The 16488-nt window shown below is 36.6% G+C and overlaps 1 protein-coding gene across 2 annotated transcripts in view; it reads left to right on the top strand.

Moving 5' to 3' along the window:
• Positions 1–15891, top strand: part of LOC110067138 (adhesion G protein-coupled receptor D1-like) — a 21003-nt gene extending 5112 nt beyond the window's left edge. For both annotated transcript variants that reach the window (XM_089271236.1, XM_089271237.1), the window contains 18 exons: positions 2035–2200; positions 4273–4680; positions 5831–6165; positions 6709–6768; positions 7262–7445; positions 8144–8281; positions 8494–8569; positions 8823–8925; positions 9405–9457; positions 9941–10067; positions 10164–10267; positions 10847–10949; positions 11529–11679; positions 12242–12326; positions 13156–13222; positions 13470–13555; positions 14162–14288; positions 14613–15891. In XM_089271236.1, the coding sequence (XP_089127362.1) occupies positions 2131–2200; positions 4273–4680; positions 5831–6165; positions 6709–6768; positions 7262–7445; positions 8144–8281; positions 8494–8569; positions 8823–8925; positions 9405–9457; positions 9941–10067; positions 10164–10267; positions 10847–10949; positions 11529–11679; positions 12242–12326; positions 13156–13222; positions 13470–13555; positions 14162–14288; positions 14613–14846 (2511 nt within the window). In that variant the 5' untranslated portion in view covers positions 2035–2130 and the 3' untranslated portion in view covers positions 14847–15891. The remainder of the gene's footprint in view (positions 1–2034; positions 2201–4272; positions 4681–5830; positions 6166–6708; positions 6769–7261; positions 7446–8143; positions 8282–8493; positions 8570–8822; positions 8926–9404; positions 9458–9940; positions 10068–10163; positions 10268–10846; positions 10950–11528; positions 11680–12241; positions 12327–13155; positions 13223–13469; positions 13556–14161; positions 14289–14612) is intronic.
• The last annotated feature ends 597 nt before the right edge of the window (positions 15892–16488 follow it).

Raw genomic sequence — 16488 nt, 5'->3', positions numbered from 1 at the left:
AATAAATGGTCGTGAATATTTCTTAAACCAAGATCTGACATTTTTTTTTTTTCTAAAATAATGTATATCTAAAAAAATATAAACACCACGCTGTTTTGCATTCACGTATTTGGCGAATCGAGCTTGTCGCCACAACAACTTTTAACGCTTTTTTTTTTTGGCTGGGAAATGAAGTTGGGAATGAAGAGTCCGTGGAAAATAACGAACAATTATGTTAGACTGGTAAAATAGGCAGAAGAAGAAGTACATAGGTTGGTTTAAATATGTGTGTTCGTGAGACTTAAAACGTTCTCAAAGGTTTCTATTTTGGCACTAAAGTACCAAGTACTCTAGCTTAAGTAATTCAAACTGTACCTTAGAGCCATTGCTAAATGAACCGTTTAATCAGTGCTGAGAGGGACAGAAGAAGCTTGCAACTAGAAAATTGATTTGGATACAGGGATATGAATACAACTACGTACTATATCGATTTCATCAATTTCATCATCATCATCATCATCATCATCATCATCATCATCATACACTTTATTTAAACACGGTAGAAACATCAGTTACAAGATTGAGATAAAAATAAAACCGTGATTTACATGTTTGCCATGTGGGAGTACGAGGAAGACATTAGACGATTGATCTCATCTTTAAAGTTAATAAAGGGAACTAAGGGCTCTGACGTGGCTCAAATCGTAACTCCCAGCTGCTCAAAGAGGAATATTTACGGAGGATATGCATTAAGATAATGTAATCATATATGACCTTGTTTTTTTTTTTAGGCGATACTTTAAACTAGTCACGGTGCCAAATCCAAAAGCTTCGAGGGTCAAAACTTTGTCAACGACATCTGGCAATGTGTCCGTAGTCATCTTGTTTTACGTACGATTTCAGGTCAGCCGGGTAGGCCTAACGGAGCCTTAACGGAGGGAGGGGAGGGAGGAAAAATCCAAAGCACGCTTAGAAGCTAGTGAGATATATATTGGGAGCAGAGGTCAGCATGAAACATGATCAGTCTGGAACGTTATAAAATTTCTGTAAATTTGAGTAAATCACTCATTCATCAGATATATGAATGTAAGCGTTAGGGGATTGGACACGAGTCTAGAGTATTATGGGATGTAGAGAGAGAGCACATGAGGTGGAGATTAAAAGTTGAGTTAGCTTATGTGTCGTCGTCTCTTCCACGCAATAACAGTAAGCCACGCAGCCACTTGGGGGTTTCCAAATTACTGAAGAGATTTTGCTTCAAATTAAACGAGCTTTTTTTACCTTGGAGAGAGAAGATGGATTATGGATTTCCCATATTACACCTACTTGTAGAGAAATATTGATAAGGGTTGAGCACCAAAAGATTTGGTATTGATGTTTGTTTGGGTGTGATATTTGTATCAATATTTGCTCGGTAATCAACGCGATAGCTATAATACTTTCAGTTATGATATCAATTCGGTTAAGTTCAAGATCACGGCTTTTGCTCCCCACATATCTGTAATGTATTGCTTAGTTTCGGTACTTACTATTGGCCCCAGATATCTTTGCACATTAAGCTGGAACCTCTTTATCGCATATTAGCTAATTGCTCCTACCCAATTTATGAAACATCTTGTTTTCTTGTTATCTTCTTATAATTAAGGAATAAGAATAAGGAAAGCAAAGCGATCTCCCTCATAATATAGCGTTTTTGGATTATAAGTGTATTAGAGAATCTGGGAAGTATTCAATAATGAACTGATTTTCATGTACGTAAATGGAGGGCCATTCGGGAGTGTATAGACATGTACGCTCTACAGCTTTTCACATCATTGGTCCATTTTTTTTTCAGAGAAAAATGGTTTTGCGTTGTGCCAAAAATCAGACAGGTCTAAGTACGACGTGATTCTAACACGAATAAACAAAGAATCAAACAAAAATTAAAATAAGAACTTGTCATTGTCACATTTGCCATTCCTGCTTTGATTCAGTGATGAATGGCGTATATAGCATGACACTCGCCTTTTTCCCTGACCGACATCTAACTATAAATAACCTGTGATATCCTTGCAGATATACGATTTTCACAATGAAGTCATCTGCTAGAGACAATAGTCTCACTTTACACTGAAACAAGATCAGCAAAGCACCAAACCTGATCCACAACAAATGGCATTCCTTGGGAAAAACAGGATTAAGTTTATACAGCTAATAGTTTCTACTACCTCATTTCTTGCTGGTAAGAGTGCGATGTACAGAACTTTCATTTGATCGCTCCGTACACATACTTTTTGTACTATATCACTAAAGTACTTTTATTTTTAGTTTTTTTCTTATTTTTAACCTCGACAAGAAACGGTTTCACGTGTTTGCATTTATTCGCAAGCACAGGTGTATATAATTAGCGGCTGCGACACGTTATTACTTACATTTACTGGGACATCGTTATTTATTCGCATCCTCGGATGTTATGAAGTTGCAATTCGACAATATAACATTACCTGCAATCAGCAAATTACCTGGAAGGTAGTAGTTATTCCTTAATGGACACATCACCAAAAATAGATTGGTGCAGAAGTTTCTTCGCAGATAATATTCACAAAGAAAGCATTGCAAAAGTGTTTAGACTGTTTAGGTAAGGCTGAGGAAGTTCAGTTTTCGCAGAAGCTCTCCGTGTAGTTTGGGTGAATATTGAGTTCTGAATGAATTTTGCTTACGGAACAATTGTCTATTTCCATGCGCTTCTCAGGAAATACTTCAAATCAATAACATCACAATCCTACTTTTGTGAATAGCTCATTCCAGCTTGCATTTGTTTGTGTAAAAATATCTTTTACATATTATGTAGTCAGTTAAAATGGTAATTAAGAAACCTTATTTATTTTTTTCTGCCGGGAGAGCTCCCTAAAAAAACCTACAGCATACTAAGTAAAATTTACCTACCTCCTTTCAGCCATTGATGTTTGCTTTTTTTTCTAAGTTTTTAATTCGAAGTTTTTTTTAGACAAAAAGTATAGTACTCATTTTAGATTAATTGAAGTCGGAGAATGTTTCCCTGAAATTATCCTCTCGTAATCTACAGGTTTCCAAATTCTCACAATAATTTAACTAGATTTTGGCCTATCATGACTGATTAAAATAAAGAAAAAAAAAAAATAGATAAATAATTAACTTGCATAATGGTAGACGTTATTAGGATTAAGCAAAATCCTGAAGACCGCCATAAGCCAGTCAACATAAGCCAAAGTTTTTTTGCCTAGTTTATCATTTTCTAATTATACAAAATCTATTTTAGATATTTCCTTAGCGGCAACGTTAAAGTTTGTATAGTGTTCTTATACTGAAGCGCTGGTCAGCATCTAAGAACAATAGAAGATTTATAATCACAGTTCTATACAGCGAACACATTCTAACACTAAACACCTGCATTCTGGCACAATGTGAATTGTTAGAATATTCTGAAAAGGAAAAGAAAAGAGCAATAAAAATCATCTTTCAAAGAAAGATTGCAGGTCTTCTTGCTTTGTCGTCTAAGTGGCTGTGGAAGGTTATTTTGGTGACTGTTGTCTGTCAAATGACATTATATTTGCTTTCCATCTGATTTCTAACTATACCTAATTTTAGAGATCGCCAATATAGGGATTATCTGTATCGTTCGTCGTTCTCTCTACACAAGATAAGAAAACTAATATAATTTATAGCCAAATTTACATCATTTGATAAATCAGTTATTCGTATCTGAAAATAAGGGAAACAATCTGACTTTCTTTTCAACTTCCGAGTTTAAGGTTTTGGTTTTCCAAATATATTTAGAAATCTGTAGTAATCAAACTAAAAATTAAAAAAATAAAAACCGGTCCATACGAAATCAAAGTAGCATAAAAACAAAAAACTCCACTTTTAAAGATGAAATGTTCAGCATGTCGCAATCGTGGAACATAGACAATTGATAAACTTGCTCATTAAAAATAATTATAGACCCTATTCATAAATGGCTGCTAAATTAAAATTATTTTGTATGTATTTAAATTATCCCAACTAGCCTCGTTTGAGAGTAAAAATTCGTTTGAATTATCAACTCAGAAACGAAGTTAGTTGGGCTAGTTTTAATACTTACAAAAGAATTTTTTAATTGGCAGCAATTTATTAATCGGCACTATTGATTAAGTCTATAAATGTTTCCTGGGAATAGCAACTGGTACCCATCTGGTATTGAAATTGTTCTCCAATGTTCAAGAGTGCTATCATTTTAAGCCAGTGTCGTAGGTATTTCTAAATAACTTTGCGAACTCAATTATCTCCCATTTTTAGTGACTCAAATTGAGAGTGAAGAAGTTACCTACACATCATATGACAGCCATCAACGCTGGTCATCTGCCGCGAACAACTGCAATAGTAAGGGAGCCTTCCTCGCTAAAATAAAAAACCTAGACGAAATTGTTAAAGCTAGACAGACCTTCAAACAACATCACACTACAGACTACTGGGTGGGTGTCAAGTACGACGAAAGCTTAAACGACTTTGTTTGGGGGGATGGGACTCGTGTGGCTTCGAATGCAAATTTTGAAGCAATTGTGAACAGGGCTGAGCAAGGCAAACTGGGCTTTTCGAAACGGTGTTTGTATGCTACTACTGAAGACGTCTTGGTAGCGGATGATTGTGGAGCACATAGAAAGTACATCTGTCAAGTTGGAGAAAGTGACGACGTAATTTTGACAAGTAAGTAAAGCCTGGTCCTCACAAGCGACGCAAGCATAAGCATAAGCATAAGCATAAGCATAAGCATAAGCATAAGCATAAGCATAAGCATAAGCATAAGCATAAGCATAAGCATAAGCATAAGCATAAGCATAAGCATAAGCAGAAGCAGAAGCATAAGCATAAGCAGAAGCAGAAGCAGAAGCAGAAGCAGAAGCAGAAGCAGAAGCAGAAGCAGAAGCAGAAGCAGAAGCAGAAGCAGAAGCAGAAGCAGAAGCAGAAGCATAAGCATAAGTAGAAGCAGAAGCAGAAGTAGAAGCATAAGCAGAAGCAGAAGCATAAGCATAAGCAGAAGCATAAGCATAAGCAGAAGCAGAAGCATAAGCATAAGCATAAGCATAAGCATAAGCATAAGCATAAGCATAAGCAGAAGCAGAAGCAGAAGCAGAAGCATAAGCATAAGCAGAAGCAGAAGCAGAAGCAGAAGCAGAAGCAGAAGCAGAAGCAGAAGCAGAAGCAGAAGCAGAAGCATAAGCATAAGCATTAGCAGAAGCATAAGCATAAGCATAAGCATAAGCATAAGCAGAAGCAGAAGCAGAAGCAGAAGCAGAGGCGTAGGCATAGGCATAGGCTAAGGCATAGGCATAAGCATAAGCATAAGCATAAGCATAAAAGAAGCTTATTAGCCTCAAATGTGTGTGTCAAGCAACGCGCTCTTCTTTTGCTCTTTGGCATAATTTACTCCAAGTCCTCTGCTATTTTGAAAAGCAGTGTACCTTGGGATAAATCGAAAAAAAAAAAAAAAAAACACGGTTCATTGGGATATAGCTTACTTGTCTGCGAAGTTGGACTAATCGGACTTAAATATGTGGCCATGGTAGCGACGAAGGCCCTGAACTAGTTGTATCCATCCCCATCTGCCTGGATTGCATGCCTGGCATAATCGGTGCATATGTCGTTGGCATGTCATCAGCATACATAGTATGTATAAGAACAGGACTAAGAGTTTAGACCGTTTTAGCATCAACCCTGGCCTCCGTGAGTAAGTTAATAAGTTTGGCAATCCACATTTTCTCTGTCTGTCGACAAATTTAATAATGTTCCAATTGCGATGAAAATTGAAATATTTTACTTGTTTGTTGTTTATTATTGACTTAATGTGAATATGCAGGTTCACCTTCGCCTCAGCCATCATCTCACGTGCATGTACAGTCTTCATCATCCGTAACGACAGCAACAGCAACAGCAGCAGTAACAACAAAAACAACAACAACAAATACAATGAAGCTAGCAGCATCGTCATTACCATCATTGTTGTCCTCATCAGCATCATCAATTTTAACTTTATCTCCCTCGATTTCTCCCACACCATTGTTACAAGGATCGTCCCATACAGTTACTTCATCGTTACGTTTACCGTCTTCAACCTCCATTCATTCTTCTTCATATGGCTTCCCTACAGTGAGCTCCACAACTGTTTTCCCTTCCTCACGCATAGAAAAGTTGGTAAGCTTTTTGATGCCGATAACTTGTCTTCTATTTGTAACTTTGTTTAAAGAGTTTCAATATTTTTTTCGTTTCCCAGTGATATTTTGTAATTATATTAGTGGATAGTTTTGGAATATAAAAATGATGAATACATCACAAATGTGCGTTACCTTCATATTTTTATCAAATTCAACGATTATTTTCGCTTATAATATAAATGGAACGAGTGATAAGATAGCGGTTAAAGCTTAATCAATCTCTTCTTTCCAAACTTCTGACCACCGTTGGAGGGGTCTCGAAAAGCCAGTGACAGTATTGTAACGAAGATGCGACTCTAACAGTTTCTAGATACAGCACCAAAGAATAGAAATTTGGCTTTTCATGAAATGTTTAACTAAAATGACAATGTTTCGAGATAATCGAACAAACAGGCGATTTTGCTAGACATATCTCAGTATTGACTGTTAAGTCGCAATCAAGGTAGTTATTTAAACGTGTCGAATGCGGCTATTCACTCTTAAAACTTAAAATGCTTTAACATTACCTTTATTATTTTTCTAGATAACAGAACATGACAGTAGACTCAAGCAGCTCAACGCTAGCGAAGCGTCGTCCTTAGCGGTAATGATGATAGTTAAGTCGAAAGTTGTAAATACATTTGGGTATCGCCGTAATTAAAATATGCAATGTTATATTCAATTTTTGAGGGTTCAGTCGGCATTTTGCAGATGGAAATTTAAAGAACCTTTTTTAGTCAATTTTCTGGCAGGAAAATACGTGTGCTTTTCCTTTTGTTTTAAACAGTTTTCTTTTCTTTCAAAATAGTTGTTGAAGGATTCACTGGTTACATGTATTCTATTCTAATGTTAGATGAAATTTTTGGCTCAGAATGCAGCTTTTTTTTTTTTTTTTGCCTTTTTCCAACTATATGAGCGAGGGCGTCTCTTTTAAATATTATCGAGCAAATGATGAAGCTAACTTGAATCTCGTAGCAGTTATAGTACATTTCAGCACTCCAAGGAGTTTAGTAAAGGAATACGTTATGAAGACTTACGTTATAGAGAGAGGAAAATTGAAGATTAAAATTTAACGTCATTTTTGGGTTTTCTTGCAGGATGCTGTAAACCTAACTTCAAAGCTACTTGAGAATGTGATTGAAATACAGAACAGTGGCTTGAAAACCAATATTCTAGTTAGCTGCGAAAAGTTGGAGAAGTTTGTTTTGCAGTACGCCAGTCTTCACATGACGTCACACAATGGCTCCGAGACGGAACTTTTCATGGTGCAGCAAGAGATAGGTAAGGCATTGAGAAAGCCATTACCATCTAGCTTTATTATTTTATTCTAAAATTTTATTCACTGAAATAACACAAATCCATAACTATTCAATATAAGATATATTCAATACAAGATTTCAAGGCGCATCAGTATGGAATTCCATCGATGAAGATATGTAAAATGTCTTTTCTTTCAACCGGCTGCATGGTATTTTTAATTTTTATTTCGGGTAGCGAAGCTAACACTGCTATTATTTTTGCTTTCACTCTATAACATTTTAATTTCTAACTCTGGGGTTAAATTAAAATGTTTAAAGTCTTTGTTGTTTGCTGTTAGAAAAGTGTTCGCCCTTCTTGGATTGTTTCTACCCAAGCGCTGCGCAATTCCATTCATAAAACCCTGCGGTTAAGACTGCACGTAATAATTGGGGATCCAACGCTATGGGTATAAAACGACCTTACTATGCAATTATACCGAATTAGTATGCTGCATATTTGTATGAACTCCCTGTGAAGTGTATCAAACTGTTTACGTTACTTTAATAATCAATGCATTTTTCCACATTTCATAGTATTCATTCTATATTTTCCAGGATGTTCTATTAATTTTAATTTTATAGTTCTTGTCCCCCTTTACCTTTTTTAAACGTCTGGTTTTATTTTGCTGTAGTATTTCGATTGATTTAAATATCTCTTCTTTTTTTTCGCTCGTCTGCCAGGCATGACAGTAATGAAACTACCTGCATATCATAAGCGTGATGTCATTTTTCCATCTGAAAGAAGTTCTTTTGACGAAAGTTTTATACAAGAGGAGAAGGGTGCCATGAGACTTCCCGCCAGCCTCTTCGCTGCTAGAGGTAACGAAAATTTATTGTTTATCCTTTTTAGGTTAATTGCACTTGATTACCTTAAATTTTGACTAACTCCTGGCCAATTCGCAAGAATAGGAAGTTAGGTGTCTTCAACAGACAGTCCATCTCATCAACTTGTTTGTTGTAGCAATTACTTGGTATAATAAGTATTTTGGAGAATGAAATATTTTTTTCCATGTTTATTCAATCTGTTTCAGAACGCTATGTGGTCTGTATGCTGTACAAAAATGCCGCCGAATTAATGCCCGAAGAGGAGAATGGGGTAGATAACGAGTAAGTATTTTTTTTTTCCCTTGCTGTTTTGTTTTGATATTTTCAATAACTGTGCGAACTCCTCACAGGAAACTGAAAATAACTATAAGGGCCAACTATAGCCCAGACCATATCCGACAGTATGTTGACTTTGTTGAAACGACATTGCAACGGCAAGTGAAATTAAGTCTGCTCCTATGAGTAAGGTTTTTCCTGATATTCAACATACTTTTTCTTAACATGGTGATCAAATGCGAGCTTTTTGCTTCTTTAGATTGGAAACAACTATTCGTTCCCGGATTATATCTTGCTCAATAACTCCAGAAATTCAAGGCATATTAAACGATGACGTGATAATCAAGGTTAAAAATAGAAAGGTACGTAACAGGAAGAAATTAAAAAAAAAGATACAATTCAATTTAGAGTCAACGAGGACTAGTTAGAAGATAGCAATGAACTTAGAATCTGAAAAACTGTCGGTTTTGTTCAAGGTTTTTAAGTCGTGCCCTTTAATTTGTCTTCATAAGGCGTTGTTCAGTTGTTCAAAAACGTAAATTATTGATTAGTTGAACGAAACAATTAATTTTTCAGTGGTATGAAGTTTTCAAGCAAAACATTTTTCTGCATTGTAGCCGATTGGACTGATTCCCACCAGAACATGAAGACGATTGTAAAAACTAAGTTGTTGCAGTAAATAATTTCTAAACGTCATTTCTACTCATTTTTGGGAGATATTATTGAAACTGAATGTCGACTCAGTTGTGTACTTAAAGTAGACAGTTGTAACCTTCTGGCTGCAATGCGAAATTGCAGGAAACGTCAAACACCGTGAAACATGTTAATGTCCTTTCTTCAGAGACAAACGACAGCCAAGAAATCGAGCTGTGCATTCTGGGACTTCTCTATCAGGTAGATAAATTTCCAGAAAATCTCATGCAACTTGTTAACAAATGCATTAGTTCCTTTTTGCTATTTTTCTCGAAATTATCATCAATCGTTTTTTACATGGTTGACTGATTGATTGACTGATTGATTGATTGACTGAATGATTATATACACGAATGATAGTACACGCATTTCAAACCCGAAAAAAGCAACAACTTCTGTCAACACAACTACTTCTCCCACTGAAAAGCCAACCTAAACATTACTTCTTTCTATCCTTCCCTTGAGAAGCGATCGTTTCCTACTCTTCGATCATCCACAATAAAATTTATTGACTGGGAAAGTATCTCCTTTGGTGTAATATCTCCTCTCAGACTACATATTAAGCATGCCTTATTAGGAAGTCCAGTGGTACTTCCGCTTCCTGTCGGCTTCCTCGCACATCTTCCCTCTTTCGCTACCAGGCTTCTTTCGAATTTTGATTTTGATAAATTTCCTTCTGCGTAGAACAAAGTTTGACGGAGCGTGGTCAAAAAAAGGTTGTACATTGGTCCAGGAAACAGAAGAACACACCACTTGCCAATGTAATCATTTGACAAATTTTGCTGTTTTAATGGAAGTGGGAGAAACGGAGGTAGGAAAGTCCAGACTTCACTTAATCTCATTTCGGTACGGTTAACCTAGCCTTGTCAGTTTGCAGCAAAATTTAAGTTTATAACTTTTTTTTTAGATTCCAGATGGTCACAAGTTTGCCCTGGAGATGGTGACCTACATTGGATTTGCCCTGTCTCTAGTCGGCGAGATTCTTACCATACTAGTCTACTTGATTCTTATGTAAGTATCATCTTTTTCCCCTTTCAATTATCCTGTAGTATTTCAATAACGCGCTTTTTGAAATTAAAGGTATCACAAGAAGACAAACGTCTTTCCCATCGAGTTGGCGGTGAGTGCAACGCTAGAGCTCAAGGGGAAACAATACTCACTGGAAGCTATCTGTTACATTGAAGAGTTTCCCTATAACACAGTGATAACTATATATGTCGCAGTCTCGAGGTATGTGTCCAGTCAAGTACTAATCCAAAGTCCAAACAGTTCCTACCCAAAGGATTTCTCCCAGTTTTGATTCCGCTCATGTGAAAGAATTGCGGTGTTTATGGGCACATTTTTCGACAAGCATCAAAAATGTGTACAGTTGTACAAATCAAAGCAAAACAAACACGAGGAGGAACGATTCTGTAATCGATAAAAAAAACCTCCTTTTGAAGGCTTTTGAGTCACTTCTTGGCAGGTTTTCTTTAATAGGCTTTTGTTTTTGGACATTTCTGCTGAAAATTGCGCGGAGAGTCTTGATTGTAACTTGCAAATGCTAAGACCCCTTATAAATTCTGAAGATCTCTTTCGTTTCTTTCCAAGGAACCTAAGAACTACGCAGTCTCATATTCGGCTAAATCTGGTCACCTCTCTGGCCATTGCCCAGTTGATATTTATGGCCGGTATCAATGCCACTTCGGTGAAGGTAATTTCGATCTAGTTGTTGTTGTTGTTGTTGTTGTTGTTGTTTTTTTTTCCATACTTAATAATATACAACATATAATATAAAGTATTTAAATATTTCTTGGCATTTACCACTTATAATGATTGACTTTGTACATAGCACATGACTGAGAGGGGCCATAAATAATGGGAGAAATTTCATTCCAAACTTGCGAAAACTATAACCGCAAACGTTACAATGAGCCTTTTTTATTGTTTTGTTTGTTCAGTTGTTTCTTCATTGTTTCGTTGGTTATATCGAGCGTAAAGCTGCATGACTGTTTATTGTTTTGTATTTTTACTCATTCGACATTCTTTGTTGTCGTTAATTAATAGATATAATTATATTGAATTTATACATTAAATGTTTAGTTTGAAATTTTCCATTGCCTGAGTTCTCGAATATGATTTTACGAGAAAAAAGAGAAAATCAGCAAAATAAAAAGCTTACAGGAGACAGGAATTAATAACTTCTACAAGGTTTCTGAAGAGCAAAACATGAACCGACAGTGTCATTTTAATTTTTTCATGTTATTTGTTTTATTTCATATTCTTCTTTCAGGCTCTGTGCATTGCTGTTGCTATAACAGTGAACTATCTATACCTCGTTGCTTTTGGATGGATGGTTATGGAAGGAGTTATGTTGTATTTGAAAGTCGTTAAAGTCTTCAATATTTCCACAAACAACATGTACTTTTATGGCTTCGCATGGGGTAATAAAATTAATACATAAAATCAATGCAGTAAAGAATAGACTTTACGTGCTGCTTTTATGTACATTGGCGCTGAGTTCGTTACGTCCTCGATTCGCTTCTGACGTTCGTAAGAGAAGTATCACTTACATCGTACTTGTTTACCAGCTTCTGTTCTCCGGCTACTAGTGTAGACAGTTTCCCGTAAGGGAATAATTATAAGTTGGAGCGGTTTTACTATCCTTTCTTTTTCTCACAGTGTGACCTAGTGAACATACAAAACATTTTTGTTCTTGTTTCTATTGAAACTAAAAACCCTCGTAAAAGTTTGTGCTCACTCCAAAAAAGGGAACACTGTTCACACTTCACACAGCAAAAATCTCTTGTTCTCCCAAACTACTACTATTGTTCCTAGCTATAAGTCAAAAATCAGTCAATGAATGAAACTGTAAACGATATTGAAATATTTTCTTTGCGAAACTCAAACATCAGTCTAGAGACCCTCGTACATTTATTTTCATCACTGATTTCACGATACAGAGAAATTAATAATAACCTGCTGTACTTTTGTATTTTTCTTCAGGCGTTCCAACAATCGTGGTTGCAACTACCATTTGCACAAATGTTTTGGTTAACGGGGATATGAGCAGCAGCATGCGGGAAGACGTGTGAGTATGAATGGTCACGTGTTTCTTTCTACTCGCATGACGTCATGTTAAATTAAATAGAGCGAAAAATGCCAAGCTTCTCTTGGTACTGCATTCACTTGTCAAAACAGAATTGGCAACTATTTTCAAGAATCAGCTTAAAGGAGCTACGTCACGGTTAGGGCGTCTTCAAAAGTTTAGTCTAAATTTTTCAAGTTTGCCGTTTGTAATCCTTGTCAATCTTCTCCATCCTTAATTAACCATTCTTGTTCCTTTATGGTTTATTATTATCTCTTTGGTGTTTTTCCATTTTAGTAAACTTCTGTTTTCAGGTTTCCTTCAATTTAAAGGGAATTCAGTAGCGGCCAAACAAAAAAAAAAAAAAAGAAAAAAGGGATATAACTCGCTTAATGGACACCGGCTGTAAGGGCTGCATCCTATGCTGCACATAATGCCCTTCAAGTCATTTATTTTTTTTATTGTATTAATATTAGTATTAGTATAGTTTTTTAGCAGTGTCCCCTAAGTAGTATGGTGTTTTTGTTCCCAGGCTATAAGGCTTTTTGACACTTTAGTAAAGTTCTCACTCGCTCACTCACAAAAAAAGAGAACCGCCGAGTACGGTGACTGAGCTCCTTTAACAGTGCATTCTTCAACACGTTATGCCTGACGAGTAATTGTGTTTACAAAATTAATTTCATATGGATTGAAGTCTGATATGCAGTAACTGAACAAAAGCACTTGTTCACGCTTCTTTTATCTTTGAAGAAACCAAAACACATGAAAGTATCCCTCTAGTTATGCTTAATTCCTTTCTTTCGTTTTCATTTTTTTAAATTCTTTGTTATAGTTGCTGGTTCTCATTTTCGTCTGGTCTTGTATGGGCTTTTGTTGGATCTGTGTTAGCTGCAAGCTTGGTAAGTTGAAAATTCTCTTCTTACAAAACGTCACGGACGTATCTTTGAAAATCTGAGAAGAAGGAAAACTATCGAACGCAGGGCTAGATTTAATAGCGTCATAACCAAGCTTGTTATCTTGCACAGCACCCTCCAGACTGTCTAGGAAGATCGTGGTTGCAGACCTGTCCGAGTATTAATCTGTTATTTTGATAACAGCCCAATCTGATCAGAGACGATCTTGATTCAAGCATTTTTTTTCTTTTAGGTAAACTTAGCCATACTCATACGTATCACAGTGGAAATAATGAGGCTAAAAGATATGTCTGGCAATTCGGAGAATCACTCATTCAGGCAAGTAGTTTAGTTCTGTTGTTGGCAGATGCTACAGTCTGCGAATGCTGTCGTATATCGTAGTGTCAAATCGATGGCTGGTTGACTACAGGCGTGTTTTGCCGTATCACGTGTTGTTTTCGTGAGATGCGCTGCACTTTTAGCAAGTCGTTAGTGCTGAAGAACGGGGCGAGTAAAATAAGCTGTGATAGTACACAAACTAACAGGCGGTTATCAACAGGTGTTTTGCATGCAATAACTGCGTTGTTGTGGTTATGGTTGTTTGAGCGGTTTTTAATTGAGTATCGTAAAACTAAACCCAAACCTATCACTCCAGTCGATTACCGTGAACGACACAGACAACCCAATGAACCAATCAAAACTCCAACTAAATACGTGTAGATGACTTAGAGCGCGGGAAAACGTGTGCAAGTGAGTCAAGATTGGTTGGTTTTGGTTTTACTTCTTATTGGATGACAAAGTGGCAGGAGCTTTTTAAGGGGTTTAGCGAAGCAAAGCAAAACCAATTACTTACAGACTCTCAAGCGAAAAGTTCAGTAAGCGCTCTGTTATTGATGATTGTGTAGCGATTGTTTAACTTTATTGTTTTTCGCCTTCATTTTCTAGGCAAAGCCTGAAGGCGTGTGTGGTGCTTTTCCCTTTGTTTGGTGTAACCTGGTTATTCGGTGTTCTCACCGTCACGGATGCAGGGCTGATCTTTCAATATTTATTCACAATTCTTAATTCTTTACAGGTAAAAAGAAAAGTCAAACGACAAAATAACATCATAAGAGAAAAAAACGTGGAAATTTCGATAAGATGCCACCGAAAATTCAACAAAATAAAATTCGCCAAAATTTACGGATGGTAGTGAACATTCGTGGCAACGAAGTTTCGCGGCCATTTTGAGTATCAAAACAAAAGTTCGAAGAAAAGCAGAGACGTGGAAAATTTATGGGGTACGCAGTTACATGGAAAGGCCACAGTGCCCAAGTAAATTTGATAAAGAAATTTTCAGGGCTTCTTAGCTTCTTCAACTTTAGAGCACTTGTCAAAATCGTCTATTACTCTCTTGCAGGGATTTCTCATCTTCATTTTCCACGTTGTCAGAAGTAAAGAAATCAGAGCGGCGCTGGAAGCAAGAAGACAAAGATGGGAAACGTCAAGAAATGTGTCAGTGGCGAATGAAAAATCCACTCTCGGCAAGGGAACATCGAGCACAATGAAACCGAAAAAAGCGTTCGTGGTAATGAACAAGATTAGCCCCGAGACCGTGATGAACAGCAAGAATAGCTTGCCTTCTGTTACATAAATTATCATGTACAAATTATTTGCATAAATTATCATGCTAAAACACACTGATTCTGAGAAACTTACGGATTTCGATAGCAAAGGCGAGTACGTTGTGAACACAATTAATTCAGAAACGGTTGCACATCACCAGACTGATAAGCTAAATTGCCAGCTAGTCGATAAATTATCATTGGCAAGACTGAAAAGAATATCTTAATTACCAAAAGTTGCATAAATGGTTATAATGAATGAATCTATTGAATGAAAGCGTTTTCATCATATAATGAACTATCGCAAGGAATGAGACGTCAAAGAATAGCGATATTGCAATATTACTGTTAAAGATGATTTCCAGTCCGTGCTGCTCAGTCTCAGCACCCCAATGTTTGTGAGCCTCACTCGATGAAATGCGAATCGATTTTCTTCGTTACTTATACTGCTTACCTTATCTTTGCGGCATTTATATTCTTTTTTCCAACTGTTTCTTTGCTTTTTACAACAACGACGTTGTTTCATCAAGCGATGTCAGAGAGAACAAAACATTGAGCTTTGCATCTATAATGGCGGTTGACATGAAACTTTGAGTTTAATTCCTGTAAGTTGTTACGAAATGTGACATTTTGTGACGCCTTACATGAAACGGAACAAACAAAGTGAACAAACTCCCGAGGGTGCGCAGTGCGGACTGAAAAGCATCTTAAAGTACATTTCATTCTTGCTTTTCAATCAGTGTTACAAAATTGAAAGAATTCACTACACGAAGATAGCGAAGGAAGCTAAAATTGTTATAGATTGATATCATCAGAGGCACAATCCACACACAGATTTAGCAGATATCTTAATGATTATTTTTAATCCTGAAATGTTTGAGAGTACCAGATACAGAATATCTCAAAATCACATAAATTATACTTGACCCAATAATTCACAAGATGAGATCTGACATTTTAAAACCACCAGCGTGATTGAAAAACATCATAATCCACTCAGGCGCATGTTTAACAAAACAGAACGATTTATATGTAGAAAAATGTAAATAAATGCGTTTGTTCTTTGTTGTTTAATTTGCTTCTCCTCATTCCATTTGGATATCATGATGCGTTAGTTTTTGTTCTTCCAGTGTATATTACGAACTAATATACACTATTCTCTTTTTCTCAGCTCGTGAGCGGGCGGAATCAACAAATCCTACAATCTGATTGGTTCCTGGAGCGGGAGGAATTTTCTCATCCGGACCGCCACAGCGGGCGAAATCCGTCGAGTTGATCTATTTTCGCGAACGAATTAGCGGTAATCTTCAATCTTTCGCCCTTTTTATACTTCCATAGACGATTAATCAACGCAAATTTATCTCTGTTCACCTTTAAATAGCAAGGAAAGTCACTGTGAGTAAATTCAATTGAGTTTTTTGAAGTTGTGAGAGTTTGTTTGGCTGTTTGTAACTCGGCGCTGTAATGGCGCGTAATCCTGTGTGTCGCTCTCTGAACAATTTTCAGTAAAAAATGTAGCAATTTCAGTCGAGTCTACCTCTCTGATCGTTGCTGTAATTTTGAGATAAATTCTGTGGAATACACTTAACGAATTTCTTCGCTATCTGCTATTCAATTTACGGTAGAAAAATCTGATTTCGAGTGATTAGCAGCGACTGACAGAAATTGTTT

This window comes from Orbicella faveolata, unplaced genomic scaffold, assembly GCF_042242905.1.
Source record: "Orbicella faveolata isolate gen_17 unplaced genomic scaffold, um_ofav_v1 contig_34, whole genome shotgun sequence".
NCBI lineage: Eukaryota > Metazoa > Cnidaria > Anthozoa > Scleractinia > Merulinidae > Orbicella > Orbicella faveolata.
Note: the sequence above shows the minus strand (reverse complement) of the source record. Positions and strands in the feature narration are given on the sequence as shown.